The 16,881-nt window shown below is 38.7% G+C and overlaps 1 protein-coding gene across 5 annotated transcripts in view; it reads left to right on the forward strand.

Annotated features, from left to right (window-relative positions):
- The first annotated feature begins 13,274 nt into the window (after nucleotides 1–13,274).
- The window catches only part of DPH5 (diphthamide biosynthesis 5), a 79,305-nt gene continuing 75,698 nt past the window's right edge, over nucleotides 13,275–16,881 (forward strand). For all 5 annotated transcript variants that reach the window (XR_010321512.1, XR_010321513.1, XR_010321514.1 and 2 more), the window contains exon 1: nucleotides 13,275–13,409. Coding sequence is in view for 2 of the 5 variants with exons in the window: in XM_023547422.2 (XP_023403190.1) it covers nucleotides 13,275–13,409 (135 nt within the window). In the remaining 3 variants the exon portion in view is untranslated. The remainder of the gene's footprint in view (nucleotides 13,410–16,881) is intronic.

Here is a 16,881-nt window from a genome sequence, read left to right on the forward strand (position 1 = left end):
CAGGTGGACACTTGAGACTGTGTTGGCATCTCCTGTCTGGAGGGGGGATGGGAGGATAGAGAGAGTTGGAAGCTGGCAAAATTGTCACGAAAGGAGAGAGTGGAAGGGCTGACTCATTAGGGGGAGAGCAAGTGGGAGTACGGAGTAAGGTGTATATAAACTTATATGTGACAGTTTGACTTGATTTGTAAACGTTCACTTGAAGCTCAAAGTTAATAAAAAAAAAAAAAGGTGAAACCCTTAAAAAAAAAAAGGTCATGACATCAATACTTAAGAGAAAATACCTAAACCTTCATTTTGGGGGAATTTAATTACTAATTCCACTTTCTGCTTTCTTTCATTTCAGCTCCTTTATAGTTAAAAAAAAAAAAAAAAAAAAAAAAAAGCCGTGAGGTTTAGCCTGGAAATCCCCAAGTTTTCTGACTGTCAAACATTCTAATTGCAAATTCACTTCTGGAGGAGGGAAGGGGGCTCCTAAAATGCACTTTACCTGGGACACATAGGAATTCTGTAACACCAACTGGCCAGAGAATACCTTTGTTTGGTAGCATTAACAGTTAATATTAATTGAGCATATACAACATTGCAAATCTTTTGGTAAGTACTTTATTTACATTGTCATACTTAATCCTCATGAAAAACCTAAAGGGAGTAATATTTAAAAAGACAGCTAACATTTATTGAACGCTTACTTACTAAGTGCAAAACACTATTCAAAGCACTTTATGTGTAGTTATTATCCCATTTAATCCTCCTGATAGCCCTATGACATAAATGCCTTCATTACCTACATTTTCCAGGTAATATACATGAAGGTTCAGGAACTTTCCTAAGTCATATTGCTAGTAAGGGGAAGAGCCTGAATTCAAGTACTGTAGTCTAACTTCAAAGCCCAGGACATCAAAGCCCAGGCTCTTAACCACCGCTGCTTACTGCTTCTACAACTGGTATATAGTGTGTAAACAATATTTTTGACACTACTTATGGAATTTCATCAAGTATTATTTAATGAATGCCAGAAGAAAGCAATGGCCAGAAGCAAAGATATGATTAAAATAGATTCTGTATGAGTCTGAAACTCAATAAGCTATCATTTTCAGAAAATTTAACAAGCTCTGATAGTGAGCTATTAAAACTGCTGAAATGAAACAACGCTACTCAAACTTTGTAACAGAAAATATTATTGTAAAACAAAATAAACTGAAATGCAAGGAAGTAACATTAGGGTAAATCAGATCCTCTGCTTGCCTAGGATTTAGAAGAAAGAAACCTGACTCCACCCAGAGAAAACTATGCTTGTGGAAATCCTGCAACTTGATATCCACAGGGGTTTAATTTTGGTTGAAAAAGTTTCTAGATTTACCATAAAAAAAAAAAAAACACTGTCTATAAGCATCATAATGATTATACTACTAAATCCAATGAATAACTCAAGGTTTACACAGTTTATTAGTTTACAAAATGAGTAATAATGATGAAGTTGATGACTTATGTGGTTTTCATGTTTTAATTTATATTCTGGTTATGCTAATTACCAAGCTTAAGGAATTATTGTATTATCCAACTTTTCATGTAAAAATCTGTTAAAGAAGACAGGGTAGAGAAGGAAGCAGAGAAGGAGACTTATCATGAGGGTTTAGAACCACGACACAAAGCAAAGGCCCACAAGTCCAAAGAGTCCCCCTTGGATGACTCCTGATCTAGTGTTCCTTCCATTCTAACTCACTGTTTTCACAGAAGGAAGTTACTGAATCCTACAACAGGTCTTAGAAATCATCCAGCTAAAACATTTATTTTATTGATAGCAAAATGGTCCAAACTCACACAGTTAATGGGAGCACAGCAAGAATGAGAATTACGTATCCTGACTATGGGTATTCTCTCTGGGCATAACTGTATTCTTTAGGCACATATATTTACAAGTGCACACCTCTTAAGGACCAATTCAAGAAAGACAAATGCGTTTACTCATTTACGAGTACGGATTCAAGACCTGAATGTCACTTTGGTGAAGGAAAAGAAACACTTTTGCCTTCAAAAATAATTAAATTTACCTAGAAGAATTTTCAGTTAATACTGACTTTAAAAACACCTCTATCCAATACGAAAAGTGATATAAATTTTATTAATACCACCATTCGTTAAATCAAGAAAAATAAATCACATATGAGGTGACCAGCGTCATGAGTCATCAGGGAACTGCAAATTAAAATTACAATGAGAGATTATTACACGTCCACTAAAATTAAAAGGACTTGCAATACCAAGCGTTGGCAAGGATGTGGAGCAGCTAAAATACTCACACGTTGCTGGTGGGAATATAAACTGCACAACCACTTTGGAAAGCTGTTTGATACTATCTAAAAACACCTATAGCCCAGCAATTCCAATGCCTGGACATATAATTCAGTACAAATGAGTTCTTACGTCCAAAAAAGAGACAGGCTCAACAATGTTCACCAGAGTTTTATTAATATTATCCAAGAACTGAAACTTCAATGTATACCAACAATGCAAAAAAATGAATACATTGTGGTACATTTATACAAGGGATACCAAACACCAATGAAAGAAAATGAACTACTGCTACAGAAAACAGCAAGGATAAATCGCCCAGGTACAAAGCCATGCTAAAGAAGCCAGACATAAAAGAGTACACATTATACGATTCCATTTAAAAGAACAGGAAAAGCGAACTTATGGTCCAGCAATCAGAACAGTGGTTACCTTGAAGGAGGGAAAGGTGTTTCCTGGAAGAGACACAAGGGAGTCTTCCGAGGTGCTGGAAATGTTCCGTATCTTGACCTGTGTGATGACATTTTATATATTTTATACATATGTAAAAATCTATCACACTGTACACTTAAGATGTTGTGGACTTTGCTGTATGTAAGTTATACCTCACCTTCCAGGTACTCTTTTGCCCAACTTTATTTCTATGAGATTCATCCACGCTGCTTTGTGTAGCAGTAGCAGCTCATTCATTTTGTTGTTGTATAGTATTGGATTATATGAACATGCCACAATTTATCCTTTTTATTGTCGAACATTTAAAAAAGAAAAACAAATGAATTAGTTTGATTTTTAGGTCTCAAATGAAAATTTTCTCTGCTCACTAGCAGATTTTGTTTATTAAAATATTAAAAAGCAAAGTCCATTTGCATATGAGTCATCTTCTACTTCAAGCTTTAACAAATTACCCGGTAACATTTCTTTGGTGCCAACCAAGCCTATAGTACTGAACTTGAGGATGGAATGATAGAAACAAAGTTTTCCTCTGAAGTACCTCAGAATATAGTAATAATATTTACTTAAGATGGCTTTTCTGAATCAATACAATCTGGCTCATAGTGACCCCATGGCTGACAGAGTAGAAGTGAGCCCCATTGGGTTTTCTTGGCTGTAATCTTTATGCAGATTGTCAAGCCTTTCTCCCACAGTGCTGCCAAGAGGGTTCAAATCACCAACCAACCTTTTTAGGTTAGCAGGTGAGCTCATCTAAATCCTAGAGGGCCACTCCGTAGTTAATGAACTACGTAAATGATTTCTTAGAACATCTGTGAATGGGGAAAAGAATAAGAACAAAGTGAGGTGGGATGGATCAGGCTGACTCTTAATCTGTGGATAGCTATTCATTTCAAACTCTATATCTGCTAACCAAAAGGTCAGTGGTTTGAACCTACCAGCCGCTCTGTGGGAGAAAGATGTGGCAATCTGCTTCCGTAAAGGTTTACAGCTTTGGAAACCCTATGGGGCAGTTCTACTTTGGCCTGTAGGGTTGCAATGAGTCAGAATTGACTCCACGGCAATGGGCTTATGCTAAGCCTTCTATATGTATTCACTCATTTATCCTTACAATAATCCTATGAAAAATGGTTTTATTATTATCTCCATTTCACAGATGAGGCAACTGCGGTTTAGAAAGGTTATACTGGTAATGTCCTAGAGTGGACAAGTCTGCACTTAAACCATGGTCTGACTGACACCAAAACCTGCGCTCTTAACCATTATCCAGTTCATCCCCTCAAGGAGTTTATTTATAATTTATTACCATATATAAATGTACATTCCTTCATTCATTTATTGAACATCTACTCTGTGCCAAATACTTGATTGGTGTTTGGTATACACCAGTAAGTAAAATGGACTCCTCCTCCCCCCAAAAAATATTCTTGTCCTTGTCGTGTTTATATCCTAGTGGGAGGACATAAACAATAAAAATAACCATAACAAATAAATAAATTATACAGTTACGTTAGAAGGTAGACAGCGGTATAGGGGAAAAGAGCAGGTAAAGTGATCGGAAATGTCAGTAGCAGTTTTACATAGGGTAGTCAGGTTAGGCCTCATTGCAGAGGTGAACTTTGGGCAAAGACTTCAAGGAGGTGGGATCAGAGCCACACAGGTATCTGTGGGGAGTGGGGGGTGGGGAGAATAGCAGGAGGTGACATCAGAGAGGTAGGGGAGTGGTGTAGTGAGTGGGGGTGTGTGACTAAAACAGAGCCTGGTAGTCAACTTTTAAGAACTTTAGCTTTTTAGTGAAAGGGAATCCCCCTTTCTCCCACCAAATCTTGGTTAATTTAGATGTTTCCCTAACTAAATCTTAAAAGGGCATTATGCAGTTTTTTAAGCACAGAAAGAGTGAAAATATGTATCCCTAATTCTACATTTTTAGCAATGGACTTTGGAAGAAGAAAACAGCCAAGTATAAAAATGAGTTAGAAAGAAAAAAGTGTTTAAACACAAATGCAGACACAAAAAGACACACAAGGAAACATTCTAGGGAGCTATTTTACATAGAATCATAGGGCTCTAGGTGACTTTTTTACAATTAGTCCACATGCTAACTCTCTTAATCTATTAAAAAAAAAAATCTATTAAGCTAGGGTTAATGGCAACAATAAAAATTCCCATATCTTTCAAATCAAATAGCTCCTGATTTTTTTTTACTATTTATGCATTGTACCTTATCACATAATTAATGTAAAATGCATAGATAATAAGATTACTGAAAAAAGTGAATTTTTTCTAAGTCAATTCATAATAAAGCCGCTTTAGATTTTTTATTAAACTTGGTAAGTATATAACTCCTTGTTATGAGTCTGAATCGACTCAACGGCAAAAGGTTTGGTTGTTTTTTTTTTTTTTTTTTTTTTTTTGGTTTTTACCTAAAGCAATGCCATCTATAATTATCACTTATTTGTGAATTGTTAGGAAATAATGACTATCAATCAATTCGGGGTCTCTAAGGCTCTACAAATATTAATCAAGATTTCCTTTAACAAAAGCAATTTCTGGGAACATATAGGTTAAAAGGTCAGCTTCAGGGTAAAATAATATTCTCTATTCACAATAATGTGAGATGGAGTTTAACCAGTCACCCCGATGTTTCTTTTCAAGAGACGAGCAACGAGCTCAAATAAGAAAAATTGAGGGACGGCTTCTATTAGATAGATGGTAATTACAGTTTGTCTATAATTCCCAACTATGCTGTTATCACTTTAAAATAAAAGTAGTAAATGATGTATTTATGACAATGGAATGGAAAAGCCAATCATGTTAACGTTTTATGACTATCTGCATACCTCTCTCACATGTCATGACTACCGCCTGAAAGTCTCAAACATAAGGAAAAATTTCTGACAGTGAGGGTACTAAAAATAAGTTACTGGTGAAGGTTACAAAAATGTCTTAAAGATCTTTCAACAAAAGCATAAATGTTCACTCTCAGGAATGATCTGGTAATGTCCTACCTGAAAGCAGAAATATCAAGTAAAAAATTCTCCAGCTCTCATCCATCTTTGTTATTCTTTAAAGTTAAAAGGGTTTTACTCCAGCCTTTTTTTATTTTTTCCCCTGAAATGATGGTTCTCTATTCCCAACCCTCTCCCTTTTGCTAGCTATAAAGTCTCCAAATTTGCTAATCCATTATAAACACATATATACTCTTTCATTATTATTAAAATAACACCCCAATGTTTGTTCAAAACTAATCTTGAAACAGTTTTAAAATGATTATGAAAGTCCAGGCTAAAAGAGGCAAAGAAATTATATCATTTAATCAGCTAAATGCTTAGGTATGTTTTGTTAATCTGCTACCTGGATGAGGGATTTACCTTTCAAGTAAAATATAATCACATGTGTACTGATGCCTGCAACTCCCTTGGAAATGCATCAAAAAATAAGATGGGATGACGGCGGCTAGATGGGTAGATATATGACAAGGTAAATACAGTTAAAACGTAACAGTTGTAGAACCTAGTAGATGGCTATATGAATGTCTACTATAAAATTCTTTCAACTTTTTCATATGTTTGAAAATTTTCATAATATATTGTTGGGGAAAATGCAATCATATTAGAAAACCGTTTAAAATGGCAACAGGGGAAATAAATATCTAAACCCCACATAAAAACTCTGCAAAAAAAAGAATTATGCAAGGCTTTGCTTCTTCTATTTGCTGAGTTGGGGAGAAAAAAATATCACCATATTCCCTTCCTGTGTCTGTTTACCTCCAGAAAAGTCCAAAAAACGTACACCCTTATGGAGAAATGAGGAAACCCTGGTGGCGTAGTGGTTAAGTGCTACCGCTGCTAACCAAAAGGTCGGCAGTTTGAACCCGCCAGGTGCTCCTTGGAAAATCTATGGGGCAGTTCTACTCTGTCCTATAGGGTCGCTATGAGTCGGAATCGACTCGACGGCACTGGGTTTTGGTTGGTTTATGGAGAAATGAAGGCAGGCAGAAAAGCTTGTTTATTAAGAATTCTATATGAAATTTCTCAGCAGAATTGTGAAGAGTGAAGCCTGAAATTATTTCTGTATCTAAAAACACAAAAATATTTCAATTCTTTGACTATCCAGAATAACTTCATTTTCAATACAGATTTATTTCAGAAAGGAAGAAAAAAAAAGCACACCTTCCTTTGGATTATTTAATTACTCTTTTTAGCGATTTTCTTTCACTGTGAGTCCGAAATTATTCAAAGAAAATCTGAAAACAAAAAACAGATGAAAAGTGAGCAGTACACGGGAAAATTTGTACACCTATTCCACAGTGTGCATATGACATGTATGTGATATGCATCATAAGCCTTTAAACACAAACGAGCTTCTAAAGTGGCATGGACAACACATGTTTACGTTTGATAGATCATCAATAACTTCTTGATAGTTATCTAGAACATACCACCCCCTGTATTTCATATAGAAAAAGATGTTATAACTCAAGAAATTGTTCAACTACTACTGAGTATATAATAATTCATTTAACAAAATATTTATTGAATACCTACTATGTGCCAGGCACTATGCTAAGCCTTAGGGATGAGAACATGACTAAGACACGATACTTGATGTCATGAAAGAAGACACATAAATGGACAATTATAAAAACACTTAAACTGAGTGATACGTATAGCACAAAGTATAACTATAATTTTGTATGGATTATTGCTGTTGTTGTTAGTTGCCATTGAGTTGATTCCAACTCACGGAGGTAGAACTGCACTCTGTAGGGTTTTCAAGGCTGTGACCTTCCAGATGCAGATCACCGGGCCTGTCTACCAAGGTGCCTCTGGGTAGGTTCGAACCATCAACCTTTTGGCTAGTAGTCAAGCACTTAACCATTTGTGTCACCCAAGAACTTTGTACAGATTACATCTGAAATCCTTACAACTAGACCAATAAACATCACGATAAATGGGAAAGAAATTGAAGTTGTCAATAATTTTGTTCTGCTTGGATCCACAATGAATGCCCTTGGAAGCAGCAGTCAAGAAATCAAAAGACCTATTGCACTGAGCAAATCTGTGCAAAAGACGCCTTAAAGGGTTAAAAAGCAAAGATGTCACTTTGAGGACTAAGATGTGCCTAACCCAAGCCATGGTATTTTCAATTGCTTCATATGTACTCGAAAGCTGGACAATGAAAAAAGAAGACCAAAGAAGAATTGATGGACTCAAATTATGGTGCTGGCAAAGAATATTGGATATACCACAGACTGCCAGAAGAACAAACAAATCTGTCTTGAAGGAAATACAGCCAGAATGTTCCTTAGAAATGAGGATGGTTTAAAAAAATGGGCAAAGGATATGAACAGACACTTCACTAGAGAAGACATTCAGGCAGCTAACAGATACATGAAGAAATGCTCACGATCATTAGCCATTAGAGAAATGAAAATCAAAACAAAAATGAGATACCATCTCACTCCAACAAGAGAAGCACTAATCCAAAAAATACAAAACAATAAATGCTGGAGAGGTTGTAGACAGACTGGAACACTTACATATTGCTGGTGGGAATGTAAAGTGGTACAACCACTTTGGAAATTGATTTGGTGCTTCCTTAAAAAGCTAGAAATAGACGTACTTTACGATCAAGCAATTCCACTCCTTGGAATATATCTTAGAGAAATAAAAGCCATCACAAGAATAGATATTTGCATACCCATGCTCACTGCAACACTGTTAACAATAGCAAAAAGATGGAAACGACCGAGGTGCCCCTCAACAGACCAACTGATAAATTCTAGTACATACATACAATAATACTCAATGATAAAAAACAACGATGAATCCACAAAACATCTCACAACATGGATAAATCTCGAAGTCATTATGCTGAATGAAATTAGTCGCAAAAGGACAAATATTGCATGAGAGCACTAACATAAGAACTCAAGAAAGGTTTAAACAGAGAAGAAAACATTCTTTGGTGGTTATGAAGGTGGTAAGAGAGGGAAAAGGGGATTCACTAACTAGACAGTAGACAAGAATTTATCTTAGGTGAAGGGAAAGATAACACACAATACAGGCAAAGTCAGCACAACTGGACTAAACCAAAAGCTAAGTTTCCTGAACACAACCAAACACTTCGAGGGAACGAGTAGCAGGGGCTAGGGTCTGGGGACCATGGTTTTGGGGACATCTAGGTCAACTGGCATAACAGAGTTTATTAAGAAATGTTCTGCATCCACTTTGCAGAGTGGCATGTGGGGTCTTAAAAGCTTTTGAACGGCCACCTAAGATGCATCAATCGGTCCCAACTCACCTAGAGCAAAGGAGAATGAAGAACACCAAAGACACAAGAAAAATATTAGCTCAAGAGACAAAGGGCCACATAAACCAGAGACTCCATCAGCCTGAGATGAGAAGAACTAGACGCTGCCTGGCTACCACCAATAACCACCCTGACAGGGAACACAACAGAGTCCCTGATGGAGCAGGTGAAAAGTGTGGTACAGAACTCAAATTCACATAAAAAGACCGGACTTAATGGTCTGACTGAGACTGGAGGAATCCTCGAAGGCATGGCCCCCGGACGCTTTGTCAGCCTAGAACTAAAACCATTCCTGAAGCCAACTCTCCAAAGATTAGACTGGACTATAAAATAATACTCATGAAGAGTGTGGTTCTCAGTTCAAGCAGATACACGAGACTAAATGGGCAGCTCCTGTCTGGAGGCAGGATGAGAAGGCAGAAAGGGACAGGAGCTGGTTGGATGGACACAGGAAACCCGGGGTGGAAAGGTGGAGTGTGCTGTCACATTATAGGGATTGCAGCTATTGTCACATAACAATATGTGTATCAATTTTTATATGAGAATTTAACTTAAGCTATAAACTTTCATCTAAAGCACAATTAAAAAAAAATAAGTGAAGATGGCAACACTTTGTCACGCTTACTTTGGACATGTTATCAAAAGGGACCAATTGTTGGAAAAAGACATCATGCTTAGTAAGTCAAGGGTCAGCAAAAGAGAGGAAGACCCTCAACAAAATGGACTGACACAGCAGCTGAAACAATGGGCTCAAACGCAGCAATGACTGAGGACGGCGCAGGACGGGGCAACGTTTAGCTCTGTTATACATAAGGTCACTATGAGTTGGAGCCAACTTGAGGGCACGTAACAACAATATAACAGTAATAGAGAGAAGGAGACACCTAACCTAGTTTGGGGGATGGAGGGTGTCTGGGAAGGCTTCTTGTGCTGAGTCTCAAAGAATTAGTAGTAATGACCTAGGTGGAAGAAAAACGGAGAGGACATTCCATGCCGAGGTGGTAGCCTGACTAAAGTCAGAGGCACAAAGGACCACATTGTGGGCAGAGAACTCTAAGCAGTTCAGTAACCCACACCAAAACCGAACCCATTGCCATTAAGTCAATTCAGGCTCACAGAAACCCTATAGGACAGAGCAAAACTGCCCTATAGGATTTCCGAGGCTGTAACCTTTACAGAAGCAGACTGCCATAGCTTTCTCCCGTGGAGTGGCTGGTGGGTTTGAACCATGAACCTTTTGGTTAGCTGTAAGTGCTTAACCACTGGGTCACCAGGGTTCCCTTTTAGCTGTTTAGCACTGATAGAGAAAAAGCTAAAAGCATACAGTGGAGAGAGACCAGGCTGGAGAGGTAAGAAGTGGCCACATCGTGGAAGATCTTGTGGGATATTTTAAGAGCCTGAAATTTCTCTTGGACTAAAAGGAATTGTAGCAGGAGAGTGACATTTTCAGATTGTGTCTTAGCCAAGAATCTTTGTCACCTGAGAGAATGCAAACAGGGTTACGTTACCAGCTAACGGAGTGAGAGAATGGGAACCTGAACCAGGGCAGTGGTAGTAGGTATGATTTCTACTGAGGTAGACAAACAGGACAGATTGGATGTGAGGGTTTTTCCCAGGTGTCTGATTTGGGTGAGAGTCTACGAACTATGAAGCCTCCAACCACAGTAAATAAAACAGAAGGAAAGGCCAAGTTGAAAGAAAGATATTAGATTCAGCTTTGGATGTGATGAATGTGACATGTTTCTGGGTTATGTAGATGAAAATATTTAGCAAAATTAAATACATGAGTTTGAGGGAAAACTCTGAATGGGAGTTTGAAATTTGAGTCAGTAAAATATTGGAGGTACTTAAAATTATGAGAGTGGATAATCAGTTAAAAAAATGAGCCATTCTAATAGATGTACAGTCATATTCATTGTGGTTTTAATTCCATTTCTCAACGGAATCAACTTGACAGTAAATAACAACAGTGTCGAATGATGTTGAATATCTCTTCAAGTGCATATTTATCATTTGTATATCTTCTTTAAGGAGCCCTGGTGACACAGTAGTTAAGAGCTTGGCTGCTAACCAAAAGGATGGCAGTTCGAATCCACTAGCCATTCTTTGCAAAGTCTGTGGGGTGATTCTACTCAGGTTGCTATGAGTTGAAATCGACTCAACAGCAATGGGTTTGATTTGGTGGTGCAGTGGTTAAGCGATAACCAGCTGCTAACCAAAAGTAGTTTAAACCCACCAGCTGCTCAGGGGGAAGAAAGACGTAGCAGTCTAATTCTGTAAAGATTACAAGCTTGGAAGCCCTAAAGGGGCAGTTCTACTCTCTCGTACAGGGCAGTCACTGTAAGTCAGAATTCACTCGCCCACGAGTTTTTTTTATTTTATTTTATATCTCCTTTGGTGAAGTGTTTGCTCAAATCTTTTGCCTATTTTTCTTTGACTTGTTTTCTTATTATTGAGTTTTGAGAGTTCTTTACATATTCTAGATACAAGTCCTTTATCAGATATATGTTTTGCAAGTTGTTTCTCCCAGTATTTGCCTTGCCTTTTTGTTCTCTTCACAGTGTCTTTTGAAGAGTATAAATTCTGATTTTATTGAAGTCAACTTATCACATTTTTCTTTTATAGATCGTGCTTTTCGTGTTCCATCTAAAAAGTTGTTGTCTAAACAATGTCACAGTAAGTTCAAAACCTATGTTTTCTTCTTCTCAAAGTTTTATAGTTCTAGGTTTTCCACTTAGGTCTATGATCCATTTCAGATAACTTTTGTATCTGGTGTGAGGAATGGATCCAGATAATGGCAGTGGTAATAAAATCAGCCAGAGTGTGTAGAGTGAACGGAAGTGCCAAGGGTGGATGGAACCCAGGAAAAAAATGTAAACCAAGTTCTAGAGAAGCTAAGTTTCGGGAAAAAACAACTCAAGGCACTGTAAAAGAAGGACCAGGAAAATTCTGAATAATCAACAATGTCCACTAAGATCAGCAATGGAGTTTTTTAACTTGGATGACGTCACTAAGTGACCTTATGAAGAGTATTTTCAAGAAAAACAAACCTTTCTGATGTCAGAACCACATGTAGGCAACCTCAATATAAGAATTCCCCTACAGATGCCCTTAAAGCATGGTCTGAAATCCCTGAGCATTCTTAAAGGTCACCTCTCTAGGCACAAGAGACTCTGGGCTTCCCCATACTGAGGATGACTGAGGCAGATCCCAGTCACTCCCCTTGAGGCACTCCGGAATGAGGTTCTGAGGGCAAACTAGGGAGTCACCGCCCCGCTGGGAAATCTGAACCGCATTCACCGCCGAGTTTACCAATCTGACAGCTCACTCGGGTGGCTGGTGGTAAAACTCGAGCAGAGTGAGAAGGCGGGGATAGAAATCCATGCACTTGGGCAAACCCGGGGCAAATCAGGAAGTCCTCCAACCTGCCACCCTATAGCACCGCGCGGGGCCCCCTCCTAACTGTCCCCGCCTTCCCCACGCGCGGCCCAACCTCGGGTCGGGCTCGGCCCTGGCGAGATGCTCCTTTACTTACTCAGCCCCGGGAGAGGGATGGTTAAGCCATTGACCAGGGGGCATCGTGGGCATGTTCGGTCCTTTCCAGGAGGCCGTGCTGGGGGCATGGGACGGACTCCCCTTGGCCCACTGACCTTTCACCTGCCAGCAGCCACGAGGGTCACGAGCTGAGAAGCCTGACCCGGTTCCTCGCACACCGCAACGGAGCCCGCCCGCCGCGCCCCTCCTCATAGTCGTAAAATGCGGTAAAGGCGCCGGCGCTTTGCGGCACCGTAGGTGAGGCCAGCGGCGTGGGCGCTGGCTCGTCCCGAATCCTCAGCTTCGGACGCGGTCTCTGCCGGAAGGCGACATTTAGGAGATTGGGGAGGACAGGGAACTAGCTACGATTCTCTTAGCGGGTAAATGGTTGCCTCCAAGTTTGGGTAATAAGCAAGTGGGGTAGAGTTGTTAAAAACAGATATTCCGGTCCTTGTTTAAGAGGCGTGGAATGAGATTCTGAAGCCTCACTCCTTGCCTGAGGCGTGGAATGAGGTCCTCGAGCCGTACTCCTTGTCTGAGAATGATATACCGCCTCCTCCTTATGCTACTTTGGTTTTCAGCCTCGAGTACATCACTGGATTTTAGGCACCCTTGGTGCAGCTGACACTTGTCTTTCTTGTTCGCTTCGTCCTGCAGACTCCCTCCCCTTGGAGTTTGAAATGCTTTACCTGATCGGCTTGGGCCTAGGAGATGCTAAGGACATCACAGTCAAGGGCCTGGAAGTTGTAAAGCGTTGCAGTCGAGTGTATCTGGAGGCCTACACCTCAATCCTGACTGTAGGGAAGGAAGCCCTGGTAGGTGCTTAAGATTCCCCAGCCTTCTGGGAAGAAAGCTACGATCTGATTTTAAGTACAATAAGCTGAACAGAATTTTCACCTCTGCTTTTTATACTCTTTAAAACACACACTCTGCTCATTAAGGATCTGACAAGTACAAGAATGGAAAAAATACATTAACCAAGTGATTTGGAAAATGAAAGGTTATTTTGCTCTGCTTTACAAGTCTAACTGTGTGGCTTTCTTCAGTAAATAAGAAAGGAAAAGTTATTTCATACTCCTGGGGGTAGTTATCAAAATCCCTTGTTTCATGAGATAGCCAAGAAATCCTTTCTGAGTTGAGTGCTAATGAGGTACTGACACAGCCTTAATGAATTGGTTATATATTCAGAAACCACGCTGAAAGCTTCTCCCCTTGAAGTAATTCTGTAGGGAGTAGTAATCTATCTGTATCATATCCAGAGAGATCTTACCTTGAAATAGACCTCTTCCAATGGGGCTTACACTCATACACTTGTATATGTTGAGCGTGGGGACTAAGTATCCATAGGATTTGTTAGAGTAGCTCAGTAAAAATTGGAAGAGTCAAGTTTAGGTTCATTGTCAAACTCCAGGTAGAATGTCCTTAATACAAAAGACTTATGGGCATGTTATGGGATGAGGGAGAGGATTTCAGAATTGTCTACACAAGAGTATTCCAAATAGGTGGCCTAGAGAATATCAAGTCTTCTGGACTCGAGACTCACAACCTAGAGATTTCTGAAGGTCTCAGAGTTACTTTAAAATCTTAAAGAATTAAAGACTGCTGTTTGAATTGGCCTTGCATGAAAACAAAAGTTGGGTCTATTGTCCAGTGTTGACCTATTGGCTCCAATTTTCATCACTCTTAGGTTGGAACCAAAATATTTAAGCTCAAGATGATGGGAATGTTTTTCTAACGAGTGATCAAAGAAAACTAGAATGAACTTAAAAATCATCTAAGAGAATAGAGATAAACAGCAGATCAGCAGTTTTATAAGTTAGGTGTCAGTGTGGCATAAAGCAAAGTTTGGACCTGGTTTTACATCCTAGCTCTGCCACATGTCATGTGACCTTGAACAAGCCCCTTTACTTTCTTAATGTGTAAAATGGGGATAAAAGTACTTACCTCATAGGTTCTTAGTCTAATTCCTGGCATGGGAGCTTTCAGAAATGGTACTTAGTAATGAGCATATTTTCCAACTGCTCAACCTCAAATTTTCATTTGTAAAATAGGTGTAATGACTGCATCAGAGGTTTATTTAGGCTTAAGATGACATATGTGAAAATGCTTTGTAAATTTTAAGTGATAACCAAATTTTAGGAGCCCTGGTGGCACAGTGCTTAAGAGCTCGCTGATAATCAAAAGGTTGGCAGTTCATATCCACCAGCCAATCCTTGGATACCCTATGGGCAATTCTACTCTGTCCTATAGGGTCGCTATGAGTTGGGACCAACTCAGTGGCACCTAACAACGACAACAACCAAATTTTAGGTGTACCATTGGCTGCTATTAAAAAAATTTCCCCAAAAATGTATTTGTAGAGTCTTGTACAAGATCTAGGGATAGATCCAACTTTACCTATAGGTGAATTACGTGTACTTTGTTAAGGTGCTAAACTATCAGTTCCTCCACAATAATAATCACTAACATTTACAGAACACTTACTGTGTACGATTTTAAATGCTTTACATGTTTAATTATTATAGGATTTTTACTCTATAATTACTGCTCCCATTTTACAGGCATAGAGAGGTTAAGAAACTTGTCCAAAGTCATATAGGCCGTGATATGATACAGATATGCCCCACTGGCAGCACATATGAAGTTCTGTACAAACTAGCTCTGTGAGCATGAACATTCACTTAATTATTCTATGATTCTCTTTCTAATATTTAAAATGGGGATTAAAAAATAGTGCCTATCTCATAGATTGTGGTGAAGATTAAATGAATTCATAAGCATGAAGTTCTTAAGAACCATGTCTGACCACAGAGTGAGCCTAGTGTAAGTGTATTATTATAATTATTGTTATAAATTTTTTTTTATAACAGATAAGATTTATTAAGGGGAAGAGAAAGACGATTATTAAAGATAAGAATTGTTAGGGACAAGAAGAGGAACATTCCATGTTAAAGAAATAATTATGAGCAAAAGCATGAAGGACGAAAACACAGGCATTTGCTATACTTATTCATGGGTTTCATTAAAGTAACTCTTTCATCATCTTCCCTACCTTTCCTAAATATTAGTGCCCTTTATTTCCTTTTCCTCTAATCATATTTCTTTGGATTGAGATGGGAGAGACAGAGAATATCATGAAGGACTTCATACTGAGAAAAATGAGGCCAGCAGCTAAGACCTTTATTAACCTCCCATCTGCCTTTAATCAAGGAGCCCTGGTAGCACAGTGGTTAAGCGCTCAGCTGCTAGCCGAAAGGTTGGCCGTATGAAACCACCAGCTGCTCCGTGGGAGAAAGATGTTGCAGTCTGCTTCTGTAAAGATTTACAGCCTTGGAAACCCAGGTGGGAAGTTCTGCTCTGACCTACAGGGTAGCTGTGAGTTGGAATCAACTTGAGGGCAGTGGTTTTTTTGGGTACCTTTAATCTAAGTCTGAATCTGTCTACCGTCTGGTCTTAGAAAATGACCTGTAAGATGAAATCCTCTTCTTGCTCAAGGCTAACTCTGTCTAGATGTATTTTTGTTCGTTTTCAACTCCTTCCTTTCCCTCTTCCTCTGGAACCTCCCATCAATTATTTACTCATTTTTATGTTCAACCTATATTAATATCTTTCCCTCAGCTGGAAATCATATTCACGTATTGCCTATTCTGAAAAGTCTCCTTTCCCCATATTAACAATTCCGTAATCTCCTTTATCCAAAGCCTTTTGAAAAAGCATTCTACCCTATTGCCTCTGCATCACTTCATGCCTCAGGCCCCTGCAGATTAACTTTCATTTCACTGAAATATTTCTCTGTTGAGCAATTATCTCCTAGTTCAGAACTCCAGAAGATAGTTTTGTGTATGTTTTGTCTCTCGATATGGTTGACAAGTCTTTGAAACTACCTTTCAAGACACACATTTTCTTGGCTTTGTTCCTACTTTTCCATTTTTCTCAATCCACTTGTAAGCCCTTTTTTTCTTTACTCCTCCTTTAAATGTTAGTGCTCCTTTTTAAGATTTTGTTCTCTCACTTGTTTCCATATACTACTTTAAGCATCTACTCTTCTTCTTTTTGACTAGGTAATACATTAAATGGCTTGAAATTCAGAAGGTACTAAGAGGTGTATGTACATTGAAAGGTTTCTACCCCAATTCTCCTTCCTAGAGGCAATCGTTAATTTCTTGTGTTTCCTAGAATTACCTGAAAGTAATTTTAACTTTTAGTTTTTATCCTGTCCCCATATGTAAAAACTGCCAACTTAAATCAAGAATAAATTTGGAGCTTTACCTTCATCTTCATGAATGG

The sequence above is a fragment of the Loxodonta africana genome, chromosome 3 (genome assembly GCF_030014295.1).
Source record: "Loxodonta africana isolate mLoxAfr1 chromosome 3, mLoxAfr1.hap2, whole genome shotgun sequence".
In the NCBI taxonomy this organism is placed as follows: domain Eukaryota; kingdom Metazoa; phylum Chordata; class Mammalia; order Proboscidea; family Elephantidae; genus Loxodonta; species Loxodonta africana.